At 49.1% G+C, this 19,992-nt stretch overlaps 1 protein-coding gene across 1 annotated transcript; it reads left to right on the forward strand.

The window, feature by feature from the left end:
• Window positions 1–4,076: 4,076 nt before the first annotated feature.
• EIF3F (eukaryotic translation initiation factor 3 subunit F) lies at window positions 4,077–19,132 on the forward strand. Its single transcript, XM_090057914.1, has 8 exons — window positions 4,077–4,413; window positions 4,487–4,557; window positions 5,786–5,865; window positions 14,202–14,339; window positions 14,832–14,923; window positions 17,334–17,470; window positions 17,569–17,682; window positions 18,721–19,132. Exons 1-8 carry the CDS (start codon window positions 4,101–4,103, stop codon window positions 18,796–18,798), a joined length of 1,023 nt encoding a protein of 340 aa, XP_089914040.1. The 5' UTR covers window positions 4,077–4,100; the 3' UTR covers window positions 18,799–19,132.
• Window positions 19,133–19,992: the final 860 nt, after the last annotated feature.

Consider the following 19,992-nt stretch of genomic DNA (forward strand, 5'->3'; position numbering starts at 1 on the left):
CTTTGTTCCTCTATGCCACTGTAATTTTTTTTGAGGAATGTAGAAGGTACAGTTTAAATTAATCTAACCTGCTTGCACTACTAGGAAGAATTAAGTTCTACTTCTTTCATGCCATTTCTCAGGGTATGCTTCTAATCCCTTTGGGTTATTAAAATTAAATTCTAAGCTACAGTTGCAGTGAACTCCTTTAACATAAGATAAAGCACTCTACCTGAACATAGACATGGACACTGAACACAGACAATGCTAAAACTGAATGTGCTCAGACTGAATATAAAAATGCACTGTCCCTGGGAATTCCCTGAGTTGTCCTGCATTTTCCAGAAAAACTAGTAAGGTGGAGTCCCATGGTTTTTGGGGGTTATTTTTTGAGAATCTAGCAGCTCCTTTCTAGCTAAGTATTACACTTCTTAGCAGTTATGACCGACCTGAAACAAATACCACTTAACAATGAAAAAGCCATCCAGACCTACACCCTCTAAAAAACTTGAAGGATCCAAAATATTTGGTTAGAAAACTGTTACTGGAATTAATATTTTTTTAAAAGGTTAGATTTTCAGCATGTGCCAGTTCAATAACCTGTATTTCCAATTAAGATGCCAGAGATCATAATTAAGAAGCATTCCATACACTGAATTACTGAACACAACTAACTATGTCCCTAGCTAGGAAAACACTAAGTGAGGTACAGATTAGGTATTACTGTGAACTACTTCTTGGGTTTTTTTTAATGTTGAAAATCTATCATTTCTTCAGTGTGTTACCACTCCCACTTTCTGCTTCATTTTTTGTGAAATGTTTAAAATGTATAAATGTGAAAGAAATGTGTAAAATTCAGTCTCTTCTACTTCAGTGAATGTATCTGTCTCCCCCACTGTGATAGCATTAATACATTTCCCTTTTTTTTTAAATACAAGCTCTCCTTTGAAACCACTCTCTTATTTTAGCTTAGATTTAAATAGCAACTAATGAGCATGTGTACTCCTTTGCATGCTATTTTTGAGCACCTAATGATGTTTCATCCAACTCTAAGGGTAGGGGACACACAACGGTCCCAAGGTAAGCTGGTCTGTGAACCTGCAGCATGTGAACTATTCTGAAGTAACTTTCAGTGTGAACACGCTTACATGGTAAATGCAAGGAAGCTAACCCTAGCTTACCTCAAAGAAATGTGTTTATGTCCCCGTAACCTAAGTTGAGGAAAAATAGATTTTTACGTCAATTTGGTGTGGGATTAACACAACGCCTCACTGTTTTTAGATACAAATGGAATTTTACAGTAGCATTAGTCCAGCATCCCCATGCAGAATGTTGGTACTATTCTATGTTGATTATTAAAATACCATGCAAAAGCAGGGAAAGGCTTAATTTTTTCTTGTTAACCTTGGTTTAAGTCAATGAGTCAATGTTATGCTAGAGGTTGAGTGGCTTCAGGCAAACGTGTCATTGATTGATGAGCTATTTCAATCTTGGCTGATACACACCCTAGATCTGCAGTTTTCAATCTTTTAAACTCAAGTCACCCCTCCTTTGACTCGAGGCAACCCTCCATAACTTTTGTGAATTGCATTTCAAAAACTAATTTATTTATTATAGGGCAGGTTGAGGAATGGAGGTAGGAAAGTGGCCAGGTAAAGATAAGCATGAGTGTACACTTGTTCTCTTCACACTTGCTTATCTCCTCACACTTCACAGCACCCTTGAAAACCCAGTCTTGGCACCCTTCCTTGTAACAGAGAATTACACTTGCCCTGTTACTATGAGAAAGCTGGAGAGGAAACAGAACAGACAAGGCCCCTCAAAAAGCAGGATTTTTGTGACTCAGAAGGACGAAGATTCAAGGGTAGAAAAGACAGCTGCAAGGACCAGCAAAGAGAAACCCCTGATGGCAAGCAGCAAAAAAGAGAAGAAGCAAGCTCCCTGCAATCGCCATTAAATCTGGCCTGTGCAGGGGCTGAATTAAGAAGGGATTGTAGCCAAAAGGCAGGCAGCTGGCAGGACTACAAAGACTAATCAGCAACCCCTGTGCTCAGGCTGGATGAAAGGTCTGGCTGGCTGGAAAGGGAGGAGCTTAGAGGGGAATAAAAGGCTTGTCCTCAGGCTAGAGAAGGTACTCTGATCTTGGCTGAGAAATAGTTAAAGCTTCCAGATAGACTATGGTGGTACCTGGAGGTACAGTACCGGGGCCCTTGATGGGTAAGGGCTAAGAGGTTTTCTTTGTTTTTGTTTTTTCCTCTTCAATATTTTTCCCCTGAGTGGACCAAAGAAGGTTAAGGATTTAAGTTCACGTGCATTTTGGTTGTGAATACCTAGAGGAGTGATGGTTTTTGTTGGATTTAAGCTATCAACACTGGATGACGAAGAGCAGCTGTAAAAAGAGGAGGCCACGTTGTAGGTGCCATAAAGCACCCTGTGAGTTTAACTCCCTATATGCAGAAAGGCCATAAAGAACTTAACCCCTGTGAGGGCTGGGGAAGTCTAGAAGCTAGACTGTCAGGCTTAGTCCCAGCTGTACAGCTACTGTTGAGAAGCCAAGGCTAGAATAAGTGGAGGAGGGCCAGGCTAGTCAACTGTTGGGTGTTACTACTATCTGGAAGGTCTAGTCCTGTCATGGCCTCTTTGCTTAGAATGGCCAAAACAATAGGAAAGAAAAGTAGTTAGCCATATTTAGGCTGGAGTCAGGCAAAAGGCAGGGTAGATTAGAACTATATAAACTAGCTACATCAGGGATGCATGGCATAAGCAGTACTCTTGAAATGAATTACTGTTTATGAAAGCTTATGTTCTGCACCTCTGACTTGGTCTATAAGGTGTAAACTCACTCTGATTTCTGCAAAACAATAGAAGCCCCTGCACATGCATTGGATAGCATTCTAGGCTAGGTGTGTAGGCTGACTGACCTGAATGAAGGTCAGGAGTCAGCAGAAAAATTGATGGTTGACCTTGAAACAAACCAAAAAAATGAATCTCATCAGTCTTGTGCTACTTGGAAAGATACTCATTTCATCCCACCATGTTCAGGAAAATGGGACACAATGGGGAAGGGGGACATGGCCCCTGAGACTGGCCACTGCCAGAGCTGCCACAGGCTTCTGTAGGTCATTGCTGCCCCTCCCCTCACTGCTCACACAGCTGCAGGTCACCACTTGCTGCTGCCAGCGCAGACAGTGGCTGTGGGCAGTTGCCGCTCACCACTGCTAACAGATCAAACAGTAGCTCCCCACTTGTGCCCCCTCCCCCCCCCCCCCAAAAAAAAAAACCCAAAAAACCCTCCACACCAGTGGCAGCAGGGAAAGGAATTGCAGTCCTATGCAACTAACCCCCGCATCTCCCTCCCCTGGAGGAAAAAAACTGTTCCCAGTAAGGATATTGAACCAAAAAAGGGGATTTTATTTTACTTCCAATGCAATGAAAGGTACTTTTTTTTTTTTTTACCATAGTGCAACATAGGGAGATTTTGCTCCCAGAAACAAGTTCATGGTACAGGAAGGTAACACCATATAGTGATGATACTCCAACTGCAAAAGTTAGAACAGCAGCATGTGTAATAACAACTCTGTCTTCCCCGTCCTTTCGCTGACAGGGGGGAACGGCGCTGTTTACGAGCCGCTGCGTCCAAGCTGCAAGGAAGGAAGACTATGTGGGTGACGGGGCCAGTGGCCGGGCCGTGGGAAACGGACTCGGTTCCGCACTTCCCCGGCAGATGCAGTGAGTGTAAGTGACAGCCCACCCCCTAAGCGTGGCCGAGCGCGCCTGCGCAGACGGCCAAGGCTGCCCTGCCGCATGTCCCAGGAACCACCGAGCGCACAAACCCCGCCGCCTCAGCCCGCGGGCAGTCAATGAGCTAGCACAGACCCCGCGCGCGATAGGTTTAGCCACCAGCCAATCGAAAAGATTCCGACGCCGAGAAGGCGGGCACAAGCCGGGCAAACCGGCCCAATCCGCAGTCTCGTCCCTCCTCTGCCGTTCCGAAGTTGATCTACGGCTGGGGTAGGCAGGAACTCGTCCTCCTCCCGCCCAATGAGAAGTCAGCATTGAATGACGGGCGTCTGAATGAGCCCGTTATCGCTGGCGCGGTACTTCCCACCCCTCTCTGCAAAATGGCGGCGGTGGCTCCGGCGGCAGATGTGGCCGCAGCCCCAGCTTCAGTCCTAGCCGCGGCCCCAACGCTCACCCCATCGGCCCCGGCGCCCGCCCCGGCGGTAGCGGCATCAGCAGGAGGCGCCGCCCCTGGGGCGGCAGCCCCGGTGGCCGCGCTGCCCGCACCGCCCCCACCCCCTCTGTCAGCGGTGCTGGGCGGCCCCTTCCCCGGTGGCCGCGTGGTCCGGCTGCACCCGGTCGTGCTCGCCTCCATCGTGGACAGCTTCGAGCGGCGCAACGAGGGCGCGGCCCGGGTCATCGGCACCCTGCTGGGTAAGAGCCCGGCGCCCCGCCCCGGTACTCCCCGCCCCGCCCCGTCCCGTTGACCCTGTTCTCTGCCTTGCAGGCATGGTGGACAAGCACTCCGTGGAGGTCACCAATTGCTTCTCCGTCCCCCACAACGAGTCCGAGGATGAGGTAGGTCCGGTGCCCTAGGACCCCCCAGAGAGCTCTGGGGAAGTTGTTGGTGCAAAGTACTTGGCTGCCGTGCCTGGGAGTAGTAGAAGGTGGCTGGCATCTAGGGGCTTTATGGGCTAATACTAATGGCCATTTATTAGCAAGCCATATTACTGCTACCAATTCAATAGCCAGTATGCTGCCTGGTAGCCTGGAGAGCAGCGTCTGGCTGGTAAGTCCATTGGGGTGAAGGGGCGGAGGGGAGGGAAAGGGCATGGGGGGTGCCGATTGAGGCCCCCCACAGTAAGGGAGAGAGTGGGGATGAGGCTGCGGCAGGTACGGCCCAGCTGAGGTGGAGTGCAGGATGGAGCCAGGGGGTGCGGGGCAAGCGCAGGCTGCTGCTGCAGGCTGGGGCCAGGGGCAGTGCTGGGTTCTTCCCGACACAGGGAGTTGGGCTGGGGCTGCTCTCAAGGCAGGCAGGCAGGGGTGGGGTGGGTGACGACATCACTGGGAGAGGGGGTTTGGGGTGGGTTGTGGCCACCCTGGGATTAGCTGTGGCAACCCCATAACTCCCCAGCCCCCACCGGGAAGAACCCAGCACCACTGCTTGGTTCAGCCTGCAGCAGCAGCCCACTCTCAGCCCATGCACAGATAAGGGGGGTACATGCCCCCATGCCTCCCCTCCAGGGGTGTGCTCTGTAGTGAGAGCTGCCCCCCACCCTCCTTGGAAGAGCTGTTTGCAGCTCTGTCCCACACCGTGCCCGTGCTGGGCAGTGCCTGCCCCAACCCCACTCCTCACCTCAACGCAGGGGCCTCGATCTACACCCCCTGCCCTCAAACAGATGTACCAGCCAAACTACAATATGGACCAATGTACTGGTATATCTCTACTGGCAACACTACTCTGGAACATGCTGTTCTCTCTGTTGTGAAGGCCCTGGCTCTGCCCTGTCCCCCATGTGTGCACGCACCTGGAGCTTTTGGACTCCTGAGCAGGCTGGGGAGTGCCCAGTGGTAATGTAGAGTTGCATTAACAGGCCCTGGTGGCAAGTCTGTCCCTTAGCTTGATCACTGCACCACAGTATTTTCTCTACTAGGTCTGGCCTGTTAAATACCAAGAGATGGGACTCTTCTGTGAGGTGTGGCTGTCATCGTACCTCCACCTCCATTAAGCTGCCTTCATTGCTCTTTGCTCAGATGGAAGTGCTCCTGCAGCTGGCAGCTTCATGCTTTTTGCTCTCTTTCTTAGGTTGCAGTTGATATGGAGTTTGCCAAGAATATGTACGAGCTGCACAAGAAGGTTTCTCCTAGTGAAATCATTTTGGGGTGGTAAGTGGTCAGCCTGTACTCTCTTGCTTGTGTGTCTGGTATCGGGGGTTCCAAAGTGGTCACCTATCCCAATCCTAGTCAAGTTCAGGACTCCTTAGCTTAAAGCTTCAGGCAAAAATCTGTTTATTCAGTGTATCATGGCTGCTTCACAAACCTATTAAACTTCTTCAGACGAAAGCCAACTTGCTGGTTAGCTGGTGGCAGAAGTGCTAGCTGTTGGCTTAAAAGCAGATATTGTTAACGTGTCTTAAATTTTGAGTATAAATAACTTTTTTCAGTTTTTTTCTTCAGGAGATGTAGTTGGTATAGTATTCTAATTACTATTGTAGTGTTTGAAGAGGTTGGTTTTGTGGCCATATATGAATGGTAATAAAACTTTATTTTCCCCATGGTGGAAAGTTCTTAGACCCCTTGCCTAAGCCTGCTAAAGAGAGAGAATGAAGTACATCTTTGACATTGGTGTCTGTGTAAAAAAGGATGGGTATGTGTTTAGGACAAGGGTGCACAAAATACGGCCTGCAGGCCAAATGCGACCTGCAAGGCCATTCTATCCGGCCTGTGGGGCCCCTAAAAAATTTTAAAAATTAATATTTATCTGCCCTTGGTTCCTGTCAAAAATGACAGGAACCAAGTGCAGTAGGACCCAGGGGAAGCCTGGTGGGCTCCCACAACAGCAGAGCCAGCTTGGACCCCACCCCCTGAGCTAGAAACCCCAGCTGGGGCTTCTGGCCTGGGACCACATGGCTGCCCCGGTGGTGGGGGAGGGCAGGGAAGGAGCCTGTGGAAAAGCTGAGTGCAGCCCCTCTGCTGCCCTGTGGCTGGTGCCCTGCACTGCAGCCACTCGCAGCCTTGGGGCTGCCAGTGCCTGCTCTGAAAAACCCTGTGGGCTGGGAGTACCAGCCACGGGGCGGGCGAGGGGCCGCTTACCCCTGCACTCAGTACCTCTTTGTAACCCAGCCCCACTGCCAGCCTCGGCCCCGCACTGGCTCCAGGCTCGCTCATCGGGGCTGCACATGGTGACATCAGCTGTGGCCCTCCTGCTTGTCACGCCAGGCAGTGTTTGCCACCGCTGCCTGTGGGCTGCTCATTTTGTGCCCGGGTGAGCAGCAGCAGCCACCACTGCCTGGCATGGCAAGCAGGGAGGCCACAGCTGCAGCTGCCAACAGGCAAGGCCAGAGCTGATGCAGAGCCCAGCGGGGCTGGGTTACAAGCTGGTGTTGAGTGCAGGGAAAAGCAGCCCCTCGCTCGCCCCATGGCCAGCACTCTGCGCTGTAGCTGCTTGCAGCCCACAGGGGGCTGCCTGTGCCTGCTCCAGACAGCCCCGCGTGGGCTGCGAGTGCCTGCAGCAGGGAGTGCCAGCCGTGGGCGGGCAAGGGGCTGCTTTTTCCCATGCTCAGTACCAGCTTTTTCCCTGCCAGCAAGCAGGGGGTTGGGACTGTGTGCTGCCCCCCACCTGTACTGAGGGGCACTGGGAGTGAGCAGGTGCAGGAGCCATCAGGAACACAGGCCCACACCAGTGTCCCAGGGCCAGTGCCGGCAGGGCCCAGAGCAGGGACTTTATGGAGCTGGGCCAGCTTCCCCCTCTCCCTGCTAGTGCAGCCTAGTCTGGCTCCACAGACCCCCGCCCTGCTTTAGGCCCCACTGGTGCTGGCCCTGGGACATTGGTCCCAACATGGTGACTAGGGTCAAGAGGCAGGGCTACCCATGTGGCCCTTGACAGCCTGCCAAAACTGGGTAAGCAGCCCTCTGCCCAAAATAATTGCCTGCCCCTGGCTTAGGACATGGCGCTAGTGACCTGAGACCATTGTGTCAGTAGATGGGTGGCGAGATTATATGTATAGTATCTGGGCAGGTTTGCCAGAGGAATGACATGGACATCTGTAATAGTCTGCCATAAACAAAAGGGATATAAGATGAGATCTTCATGTTGAAGTTTGGAAGAGTTCAAGGTGTAGCTTTTTAAAATGGCCAATACCTACTCTGGCAAAAATATGCATTGGAATAAGTTTCAACCACCAGCAGAAGATGGGAAAAGTAAAACAAGTCTTAATCAGGTGGGTCAAAATTGTTTGGTCTCTTGGACCAGATCCAGGCTCACAGTGCTGCTGGAGGTGGGTCATATCTAGGAGCCATGGAGGTTAACGCAGGCATTACTCAGTCTGTTGAACTGCATCCCCAGTGGAGCTCTGTACTGCTGAATTTGACTGTGGGTTCCAGGAGCCCTGCAGACCAGGTGACATGGCTCCATGGGCCATAAGTTTGACACCCTTATTTAAATGGTATGGTGACTCCAAAATAAAAGATTGAAAGCAATTTTACTAATTCCTAACATTTTTTTTATTGTTCTTTATGATGTTGCTGCTTAGTTATGTACTGCTGTTCCTCCTGTTTGATCAAACATCTTTGGCTCATTGCACAAGTTTTGGAGTCGCAGCAGTGGTGCTATTTGACAAGTTGGTCCATTTCTTGGTCCTGGCAAGTTTTTTTTGCTTGCTTGTATCACTTTTTTTTACCCTGAAATTGCCAGAATTGTGAAGTTTTGCATAGAATGATTACAGCTCTTTTTAGAATAGTTGCCTCCCTTTTTTGCTTGGCTTGGGATGGGTAGTGTAGTTCCTTTTAGATGTAAGAGAGAATAGCAGACTCCTGAGGAAACTCTCTTTTTTTCCTCAAATTTTTGGGTGTTTTTTTTGGCATAAGATTAATTATTTTCTTGTTAGTGGCTAGTGTCACTACTGCATACTAGAAACTGAGTAAAATGAATTAATAAGGAGAGATGCAAGGTTTTGCTGCATAGGTTAGCTATTTGATGGCCTTTTGGTACACTGATGTGTCGAGCATAACGTTTTGAGAACTGGAGTGCATTGTCTACAGTGATTATGGAGGAGGGGCATTGCTAGATGGCATGGGAAGGAATAATATAGCCCCAGCCTGTCAAATTCACCCTGTGCCTTGGGTTGGATCCAGACCATGTGGCTCCCCGCCAGTCAGATCTGTGGGGCAAGCTACCCCATGCTGTGACAGAGGCATGTGCCAGCCTTTGCTTGTGCTGATAGCCATGTTCACCAGGGCCCAGTGGCCTTGGATTCATGCCCCCAAATTCTCTGCCTCCCTTAATAGCCTTGCAGGCTGGATCTGGCTTGTAGTCCCTATGTTTGACATCCCTTATATAGCAGATATTTCCTAATGATGCGAGGTCTTCTCCCAGGAGATCAGAAACTATGTTATTAAGATACCGCATAAGAACAGGCAAAGTATTGCAGAAAACTGCACAAGCCTCTGGAAGAGTGGAATTAACTTAGCTAGGTTTCCTGCCTGTAACTTCTGTAAACCAGGTTTGCTTTGTTCCTGAGAACTGGAATGCAAACCCAGACTTCCTTTCTCCTCAGGATCATGTTGTTGTGGAAGCTACTGTGTTATACACCACATTTAGGCGCAAATTGTAATGAAAAATTTTATATGCATGAGAGAGTAATTACAGAGCAGTTAAAGAAGCTGGATTAATACAGTGTCATCCCTTCGACACTAAGGTGTTGAGCAAAAACTTGTCAGTACCTCATACAGGGAAATCATATTCATTTGAAGTTTTGAATGACTTAACCTGGATGGCCTGTCAAAGTCTGCTGCTGGTAAGCGCATCTAAATTTTGAATGTCTGAGAGGAAACTGTAGTGACACCAGGGAGATGTACTCAACCTTTATCGTAGATTTCATAGACATTAGGGCTGGAAGGGACCTCGGGAGATCATCGAGTCCAGCCCCCTGCCCAAAGGGCAGGAAGTCAGCTGGGGTCATAGGATCCCAGCAAGATAAGCATCCAATTTACTCTTGCAGGTGTTCAATGTAGGTGCTTGAACCACCTCCGCTGGCAGACTGTTCCAGACCTTGGGGGCTCGGACAGTAAAGAAATTCTTCCTTATGTCCAGCCTGAAACGGTCTTGCAGGAGTTTGTGACCGTTCGACCTCGTCATCCCTTGGGGCGCTCTGGTGAACAGACGTTCCCCCAGATCCTGGTGGTCACCCCGATAAACTTATAGGTGGCCATCAGATCACCCCTGAGCCTGCGCTTTTCCAGGCTAAAGAGTCCCATGGCTCTCAGCCTGTCATCGTAAGATCTGTTTTCCTGACCTCTGCTCATGCGCGTGGCTCTCCTCTGGACTCTCTCAAGCTTCTCCACATCCTTTTTGAATTGTGGAGCCCAAAACTGGACGCAGTACTCCAGCTGCGGCCTCACCAAGGCCGAGTACAAGGGGAGAATGACGTCCCGGGATTTGCTCGAGAAGCATCTATGGATGCACGCCAGCATTTTGGTCGCTTTACTAGCCGCAGCATCGCATTGCAGGCTCATGTTCATCTTGTGGTCAATGATGACCCCCAAGTCTCTTTCTTCTGTAGTGCTAACCAATGTAGCACTGCCGAGCCTATAAGGGTGCTGCAGGTTTTTCCTCCCAAGGTGGAGAGCCTTGCGTTTTTCGGTGTTAAACACCATGAGGTTCTCGTCTGCCCGTTTGCTGAGCTTGTCCAGGTCAGCCTGGATCACCCGCCTATCTTCTGGCGTGGATGCTTTGCCCCAAAGTTTGGTGTCATCGGCGAACTTGGCCAGTCCACTCCTGACTCCAGTGTCCACATCATTAATGAAGATGTTGAACAGTATGGGTCCCAGGACAGAGCCTTGAGGGACCCCACTGGTCACAGGGCACCATGATGAGCGACTGCCATCAATCACAACCCTCTGGGTCCGACCACGAAGCCAGTTTCCCAGCCAGCGGATCGTGGTGGAGCCAAGGCCACAGCTGGCCAGTTTGGCCAAGAGGTGATCATGGGATACCAGATCAAAAGCTTTTTTGAAGTCAAGATATATGACATCAATCTCTTCTCCCTTGTCCAGGTGATAGGTCACCTGGTCACAGAAGGAAATGAGATTGGTCAAACAAGACCTACCCGCAACAAACCCGTGCTGGCTGTCCCTTAGGATGTTAGCCTGGGCCAGTCCCTCAAGGATGGCTTCCTTAATAAACTTTTCCAAGATCTTCCCCAGGATAGAAGTCAGGCTAATGGGCCTGTAGTTAGCCGGATCCACTCTCCTCCCTTTCTTGAAGATCGGCACCACATTGGCCTTCTTCCAGTCTTCAGGCACTACACCAGAGCGCCAGGAGTTTTCAAAGATCCGTGCCAGGGGCTGGGCTATGACGCTCGCCAGCTCCTTGAGTACCCTGGGGTGCAGGTTGTCAGGGTCAGGTGACTTGAAGGTATCCAGCTTCTCAAGGTGTTCTTTCACGAGGTCAGCATTGATGGAGGGTAGGGGATTTCCCTCACCCAGATTTCCCTGTCCCATAGCAGGCATGGGCATCCCGTGTGACTGATGAAAGACTGACGCAAAGTACCTATTTAATAGGTTGGCTTTTTCCTGGGTGTCAGTTGTCAGTTGCCCCATCTGGTTTAGCAGGGGTCCAACATTGCCCTTGCTTTTCCTCTGGCTCCCCACATACCTGAAAAAGGACTTTTTGTTGTCCTTGATGCCTGAAGCTAGTTGGAGTTCAGTTGCAGCCTTGGCTTTCCTGGTTTGGTCCCTGCAGGACCGGACCAGCGCGGAGTAATCCTCCTTGGAGATGAATCCCGTCCTCCATCCTTTGTAGGCTTTCCTTTTTAGCCACAGTAGGTCCGCTAGGTCTCTGGAGAGCCAGGGGGGCTGCTGTGCCTTCTTGCTGCCTTTCCTCCGTGTTGGAATAGATTTAGCTTGTGCACTGAGGATCGCTTCCTTGAGAAGCAGCCACTCTTCTTGAACTCCCATCTCCCTGGGGTCATGGTCCCTGAGGGCCTGACCGACTAGCCTCTTGAGCTTATCAAAGTCGGCTTTTCTGAAGTCAAGGACTTCTGTGTTGCTGACTGACTTGCCAGCTTTACGGCGGATGGTGAAGGTGATCAGCTCGTGGTCGCTGTCACCCAACTTCCCACCAATCACTAGGTAGCCGATTAGGTCGTCCCCCGTAGCCAGTACCAGGTCAAGCAGCGCTTTGCCTCTTGTTGGCCCATAGACTTCTTGAGTCAGGTAGAGGTCATCCACGCACGAGAGAAAGCTTTGTGCCCGCTCAGATTTAGCTGAGTGATCTTCCCACGAGATGTCCAGGTAATTGAAGTCACCCATGACAACCAAGGTCCTGGAGCAAGCGGCCTCAGTCAGTTCCCGGGCAAACTCCTGGTCAAGCTCGGGACTTTGAGTGGGAGGTCTGTAGTAGACTCCCACCGTTGTGTCCCCTGTGCCGAATTCCCCACGAATTTTAACCCAGAGGGTCTCTAGCTGTCCATGCCGGTCGCCAGCATCAGCTTTCAGGGACATGTAGCTTTCCTTCACATAGAGAGCTACACCCCCGCCCCTTTTGCCAACACCATCCCTCCTGTATAGGGTATAGCCCTCTATACCCGTGGTCCTGTCATGGGTGGAGTCCCACCAGGTCTCCGTTATCCCGATGACATCATATTTCTTTGCACTGAGCAGGAGGACGAGCTCGTCCTGCTTGTTGCCCAGGCTCCTGGCATTGGGGTACAGGCAGGCAAGTGTGCCCTTGGGAGCTCTTGCCTTGCCCACAGATTGTGCCAGGGCTGGGGCAGGGGTGGGCTCCCTTAAGTCCCCCCTTAAGTGCCTTGGTCTGCTGGCTTCGCAAGGGCCGTTCAGCGGGCCAGCAGGGGCAGTAGTCCCCCCATCCCCCAGCAGGCTTAGTTTAAAGCCCGGTGGAGCAGGTCAGCCAGCCTGGCTGAGAAGAGCCTCCTCCCCAGGGGAGAGAGGTGGAGGCCATCTCTTCCCAGCAGCTCGCTGCCTCTCTCTCCAAAGAGCGGGCTGTGGTCATGGAAGCCAAAGCCTTCCTGATAACACCAAAACGCAGTCTTTGGTTCACTGCGTGGATCCTCCTCTCCCTCCTCAGCCCATAGCCCGAGACTGGGAGGATCGACGAAAACACCACCTGAGCTCCTAGACCCCTAAGCCCCACTCCCAACTCCCTGTAGCGCCTCATGACCTGGCTGGGGGTGCTCCGAGCCGTGTCATTGGTGCCCACATGAATAAGGAGCATGGGGTAGTGGTCTGTGGGCCGGAGGAGCTGCGGGATCCTCTCCGCAATGTCTCGGATGCGGGCCCCCGGGAAGCAGCAGACTTCCTGGGCTAAGGGGTCGGGGCGGCAGATTGCCCCCTCAGTGCCCCGCAGGATGGAGTCTCCCACAACAAACACCTTACGCTTTGTCTTGGGGAGAGCGGGGCCAGTAGCTGTGGTCGAGCCTGGGTTGCCTGCGGGAGCTGGCAACTGCGTGGGCTCTGCTGGGGCTGCAAGAGGTGCGAACCTGTTGCTAAGCTCCGGCGGGGCAGGGGCCTTGGTGCGGCGGGCCTTGGGGCCCTTGACCACCTTGGTCCATGCCCCTGACTGGGCAGAGCGGGAGGTCCCAGAGTCCTCCTTAGTCGCGGAGGGAGACGGAGCTCTCCCCTGTGGCTCCCGGGGGAGAAGGGCCTGGCAGTAGGAGTCTATCTCCTGCTCACAGTCCCCGATGGCACGCAGTCTCTGGACTGTGGCCTGGAGCTCCTCTAGCTGGCGTGCCAGAGACCCCAGTAGGGAGCAGACCCCGCAAGGGGAGGTGGCCATGCTCCCGGGCCCCAGAGCCTGAAAAGGGGACAGGCAGCCCCCGCAGCCAAGAGCCAGGGGCTCCGTCTGCGTGGAGCCCGGAACCATGGGCTTCATCTGGGTGGCCGTCTCTGCGGTGCCCAGTGGAGGGGCCGTAGCGCCCGAGGGGACCCTCGGGGTGCAGCGCGTGCCCATCCGTGTCATGCCTCTGGTAGGCTGGCTACGGCTGGGGCTGGCTATGGCTGGGGAGGGGCACAGGCAGGGTCTCGTGCCCTCCCGCGCCCTCCCCTGTGCGAACTCTGCGCTAACTCGAGCGCCTGTTTACGCAGCCTGTTTGCGCGGCTCTGGTCGCGTGGCTCCCTGGGGGGCTGGGCCAAATAGGGGCCTGGGCGGGGGCTTGCTCCCCAGCAAGCGAGGAGTTAACCCCTTACCACCATGAGCCCGCTCACCTCCGGCTGTGCTGGGGGTTGGCAGGGGGCTCGGCGGCTGCTGAGGGGGTGTCTAGGGGGCTTCGGGGGAGTGGAGGCGCAGCGGGCTTCACCCGCGCGTCTCTCACCGCTCTAGAGCCTACCTGAGTGTGTTTTTTGTTTGTTTGTTTTTGTTTTTAATCTTTGCAGGCTTCAGGCAGTCTTAGGTTTATCTTCAAAGCAGATCACTGTTTGCAGTGGGAAGTGTTTGGTGCATCAGTCAGTGTCCAGTTACTCAAAGTTCTTCTGTTATGTCTTCTAAGGTATGCCACAGGCCACGATATTACGGAGCATTCTGTCCTGATCCATGAGTACTACAGTCGAGAGGCACACAGTCCAATCCACCTAACTGTGGACACCAGTCTCCAGAATGGACGTATGAGCATTAAAGCCTATGTCAGGTATTCTGGGGCGAAGAATCACTCTCTGGGAGGGAGGATTCCTAATGGAATTACCCAGAGGGGAGAGATTGGGAAAAGGAGGGATATAGTGCATTGGTTAGCCCAGTTAGGGTGGTGATATTGTCTAATGACTAAAGCAGAGACTGAGCCATGTTTCTTGGGTCTTTTCCAAGGAGATTTAACCTCCACAAGAGTGTGTCTATACAGATTCTGGTTGGCACTACCAATCAGCAAATCAAACCCACCTGCTCTCCCATTCTACATATGCCAAACCCAGAAAAGAGGTGGTGATGCTGCCCTATGGGATGGAAATGGCAGCGGCACAGAAGTGTTACCTGTGCTTGAATCTATGCAGCTGCTTTCTTGCACTCATAACTTCGCTCATGTTTTTTCACTTGCTTCGCGTATGTTCTCCCAGTCAGACAGACTTTTTTGGACAGGCTTGTTAGGAGGTGCTATGGTATGGAAGCTTTATTTATTTATTTTTTCTAGTGCTCCAATGGGGGTCCCTGGTAAAACCATGGGAGTAATGTTTACACCTCTGACCGTGAAATACATTTACTATGACACAGAGCGGATAGGAGGTAAGCAAGCTTTCTATTCTTGCTATCCTTCTAACTGAATTTTTTGGGATGCTTGACTTATTTGTATTGGGCTTTTGGTGACCCGAGCTCGCTTACCTTGCTATTGTGCACAAAAAGTGTATCTTAGTATCCCTGCTTTATAAAATAGCAGAGGACTTGTTGCAACACTTTGCAGTTCCTGTTGCTTGTGAGATGGTGCTGTCTGGTAAAGTAGCAACAGGTGGATGGTTAACGGGAGGGCGGCACTGATAGAGGGGATATGAGAAGAATGCATACAATGAACTGTGGTGGGAAACTGAAGGGTAGGAAGGGAAGATGGGAGTTTTAAAAAATTGAAAAAATAACCAAAAAGAAATAAAGTAACACAGGAGCAATGCGAAGAGAAAAAAGAAGGATCCTATAAATAGAACTGGGAAGACAAGCAGCAATCGGAAGCTTTCACTGGAGGGATAGTAGGTGCATTTTGTTTTGGAACATCCTCAAAGTTTATAATTTTCCCAGGCCTTTTCTTTCTATTACTGTCACAATTGGGTTTTTTGTGGCTGTGTTATCTGCATCAGGGGATCACAAGGAACTGCTACCCTAGTTTGCATCAGAGTTGATATAGCAATGGCAAACTAACAGATTAATCAAATTATGTCATGCATTTCTCTGAATGCTTTTCATCAGTATGTATTACAGATAAGTCATGAGACCCCTAAAGCACAAAAAGACTGGGGAATTATTTATCTAGATTCGTATTTGATAATTCTCTGTAGATGTCTTTTTCCTGTGAACTGTTTCATAACAACATTGGGGAGGAAATATGCAGAATGGGAACCTGTGCTTGAAAATTGAAATATTAAAGTTCATGGGGTATGTGGCAGATACCCCAAAAGGGAGGAAGTGTAAGTCACTGAGAAGTAGCAAGAATATGTAAAGATTAGGAAAAAAAGCAAAAATATGAGATACGAGGGATGATAAAGACAACACGGGAGTCTATAAATAATGGGCCTTAAAATGAAAGACAGGAGAAACCCAAGTCTGCTTTATCTATGATGAGGATGAGCTGTATTAATGGAAGATGCAAAGGTAGAGTTGCTGAATGAGTAATTTGTCTTGGTCTTAATCAAAAACCCCTTCAAACAACTAACAAAATTCAGTGTAAAAAAAGAGATGAAGTTTGCAGCTAAAGATGGTTTCGGAGAGCTTTTGGCTAATTTGAATGGATATAAGGTGGCAGGGCCTGATGAAGGTTCATCCTAGAGTACTAGAGGAACTAGCTGAAGAAACCTCTGTGCAGTAACATTTGCAAAGTCATAGATGACAGGCAAGGTCCCAGAGCCCTTGAAAATGCCTAATGTGGTGGCCATCTTTGAAAGGGGGCAGGGGTGGGATTTGCTCCAGGGACGAGGGACCGCTCGGCTAGACTTCAATACCTAGGAAGCTGTTGGAGCATATTTTAAGAGTTAGTTTGAAAACATCTGGAAGAGAAAAAGATGTCCACCCTTTCAGTCAACATGTTTTCCTGCCACAGAAGGCTTAAATTGCAGCAAAGCAGATTTAGATTAAGTCTCAGGAAAAAATCATTAACTGTAAGAACAATAGGAGAGTGGGGCAAACTCTGGGAATTTGTAGTTTCCTTAAATGTCTCCTTAAATGGAGTCTTTCAAGAAGAGGCTAGATGGATATCAGTCTAGGATAGCTTTGGAATAGAACAATCCTGCAGAGAAACTTTCAAGGTACCTTCCTACATGATGATTCTGTGAGTGTAGTACCTGGAACTGCTACTAACCCTTAAGAACTGACTAGATTTCCCCACAAACTAGGGCAGCATGACTCGTGAGGTTTGCAAAGTAAACTTGCAAGCTTCTAATAACTGCATGCAAAACGTGACGGGTGACTGGCATTAGAATGCTTTGGTGGAGAGCGAGTTTCACAGTGAAGCTGTAATTGTGGTGTAGTTTAAACTACAAACTATTTGTGGGATAGCTGCATCTGCACAAGAAGATCTGCCAAAGCATCTATGTCAACAAAAGAACAGTTTTTGTCAGCTTGGCCACTTCTCCAGATGGTGGCTTCTGTTGACAAGTGCTGTGTCTACACCAGGGAGTTTTGCCAGCAAAGCTGTATTGAGAGAGACTCAGAAGTGTATGTAAATCTTATATTCAGTGCCATGAGGACAGTAATGTCCTTGCTTCGCTTTGGAACAAAGAAGCCCAGCACAGTAGTAACAGATTATCTGTTGCTGTCCCTGTAGCTAATATGACCGAACTGAAATGTCAGCATGACCATGGGAGTGAATGCAACACTAGGGGAGCATCAAATGGTGTATTGTTTGCAGTAGCTGATGCCATCCTGGAAATCTCTGGGAGTGATTGTGGTTTAAGTTACCTTTGGAAGCCAGCTCCTCAATGTCTTGTGCTTTCAGTTGATCTCATCATGAAGACCTGTTTCAGCCCTAATAGAGTGATTGGTTTATCCAGTGACTTGCAGCAGGTGGGGTCAGCATCAGCTCGGATCCAGGATACACTGGGTATGGTGCTGCAGTATGCAGAAGATGTGCTGGTAAGGCTACCATCAGTACCTATTGGTTGTGCACTTGTTATTTGCAACTGTTTGTTGAATCTTGTTGATTTGTAAAATGTCTCTATTTTTGTGGTTAGTCTGGGAAAGTGTCTGCTGACAACACAGTTGGACGTTTCTTAATGGATCTTATTAACCAGGTGCCAAAGATTTCACCAGAGGACTTTGAGACCATGTTGAACAGCAATATCAATGTAAGTCCTGTTACAAAATACACCTGGTTGTTTCATAAATACAGGAAACATTTCTTTGTATGAGGAAATTTTTGGGTCTGTAGGGACTCTGTCCTGAGTTGAGTCGAGAATGACAGAAAGTATGTTTCCCTAGCCATCAGTTGGGGGTGGGGAAAAACTGATCACCTAGTGTCCCTACCTTCTCTCCCCAAAAAGCCACATGGCAGTAGAAAATACATTAACCAAGTTTTCAATTTAATTTTAGACTTATCCCTTGTAGTGTGAGGCTTGAATGTTAAGACTAAAACCATCAAGACACCATTTGACACCATTCCATGCCATTTGCATTTGATGGTCAAATGCAAATAGTGGCCATTTGCATTTGACACCATTCCATGCCATCAGGCATCATTAAAGGTGTGAACAAAGCTCTGCAATGTCTAGCAATCATACCAACTGCCAGAATGGTTACCTCATTGCTCCATTTTAAAACAGTGGCACTCAGCCTCTCTGGCCCTGCCAGCTGGATGAATGGTGCAGTATCAGAGTGGAGAGGCTTCTGCATGAGGGGAATGTCTGTCAGCCTGATTCAACATGGAGTTGGCCTGCTGGGTTGGACCAGTGCCCCCCCTGCATGCCAGATGCACCCACTGCGTGACCCAATGCTCCAGCCTAACCTGGCACATGAGATTAATTGCTCAGAGCTGCAACACAACGCTGCTACTGTACCACTGCTTTAAAGTGGCTTTTTACATGGCTGTGTTCTTGGTCTTATTGGTTGACTCCCAGTATACAGGACTTGTGATCTAGCCTTCAGCTTGTGTGGTACTACCCCAACTTAATTCCCACAGGCATAATTTTGAGGTGACTGGAATCCACAAGCCTGCTTACCACTCACAGTGCAGTCTTTAGGGAAGTATTTAAAGAATGGTACCAAGTAGTTACACTGCTTGTAAACTGCTTAATGACATTAAACATTCTCTTTGGTATCACCACCACATCTCTACTCCGTGATTGTTTTAATCAGTCTTATAACTTTTTTCTTTCTGTCTTTCTCAGGATCTGCTGATGGTGACCTATTTGGCAAACCTCACACAGTCTCAGATTGCTCTCAATGAAAAACTCCTGAGCTTGTAACAAACAGGCTCTCTAACCATCTCACACTTGGCTGAGAGCTGGAAGATACAGCAGAGATCTCCTACAGTGTTTCGCTACTGAATTTATTTGGACCATAATTTAATTGCTTAAATGACTTGATTGTCCATGTCCTTCCCAACTCTCCTGAAAATATGAGACTGGTTCAGATTTTAAAAAAAAGGAAAGTGGCCACATCTTAACTGAACCTATTACTTAAAGTGGAATTGGTTTCTCTGCAGTAGTGTGAGCTGCTGTCACTCATTTATATAAAAACACAACTATTTTTATTGTAAGGACGTGTTGGTTCTAAATAAAAGTCCCATTCCACTGGCAATTTTTTCTTCTTTTTGTTTCTTGTCCACAAATGCTGCTGCTTCCTAAATTTTAATGAATGTCCTTATTTTAAATAAAAAAGCTGGTCTTGGTAGAGGAAACTGAGAGCTTGAAGTGATTCTGTGTGTTTTGTTAGACTAGCGATACTCCACCAGTGCTGTGGAACCTTGGGATGCCTTGACATTCTTGCAAGGGTGTGACTGGGTGCCCAGCAATGTTAACAGTATTAAGTGTACAGTCATGATTCACAGAATAAATTCAGAGATTTCAAGCAGGAATCCATAGTGTTAAAAAAATTCTGACCTGTTGTGTTCTTTCAGAGTTCTTTGCAATAGAGGAGTTGCTGTGTTACTACTTTTTTGTAGTTAAAAATGAATGAAAACTAAGAGCTGGCATTTTCTAATAATACATCTGGTACAAGAAGGGTGAGAAGTACTGTACTAGAACCTAAGAGGATCATAGGAAAGTAAGGCTGGAAAGGACCTTATGAGGTCATTTAACTATTTAACATTTAACTCTGTTCAAGGCAGGATCAACCTGACTAAGCCATCCCGGCCAACTGTCTGTCCAACCTGCTCTTGAATATTTCCAAGGATGAGGTTTCCACAATTTTTTTTTTTCTTTTTAGGTAGCTTGTTCCAAAGTTTGACTATCCTTGTACTCAGAAAGTTACTCTTCCTAAACCTCCAACCTTCCTCCAACCCAAACTTCCTCTGCTACAGTTTGCGACCAGTTTTTGTGGCAGTAGGGAACAGGACTAAAAACTCATTTCCATCCTATAATCACTAGGGCTGTGCAAAATTTTGCTGAGTGTTTTGTTTCAAAGCTGTTTCAAGCTTGAAACAGCAAAATGGAAACAAA

Source organism: Crocodylus siamensis, chromosome 7, assembly GCF_052110815.1.
Source record: "Crocodylus siamensis isolate JL-2025a chromosome 7, ASM5211081v1, whole genome shotgun sequence".
NCBI lineage: Eukaryota > Metazoa > Chordata > Crocodylia > Crocodylidae > Crocodylus > Crocodylus siamensis.

Excerpts from the sequence above, each read along its gene's own strand:
- EIF3F (XM_090057914.1), top strand. The coding sequence starts at position 4,101 with ATGGCGGCGGTGGCTCCGGCGGCAGATGTGGCCGCAGCCCCAGCTTCA. Across the intron at positions 14,340-14,831 it reads AGCATTAAAGCCTATGTCAG|TGCTCCAATGGGGGTCCCTG; the intron begins GTATTCTGGGGC and ends TATTTTTTCTAG. Across the intron at positions 17,683-18,720 it reads TGTTGAACAGCAATATCAAT|GATCTGCTGATGGTGACCTA; the intron begins GTAAGTCCTGTT and ends TGTCTTTCTCAG.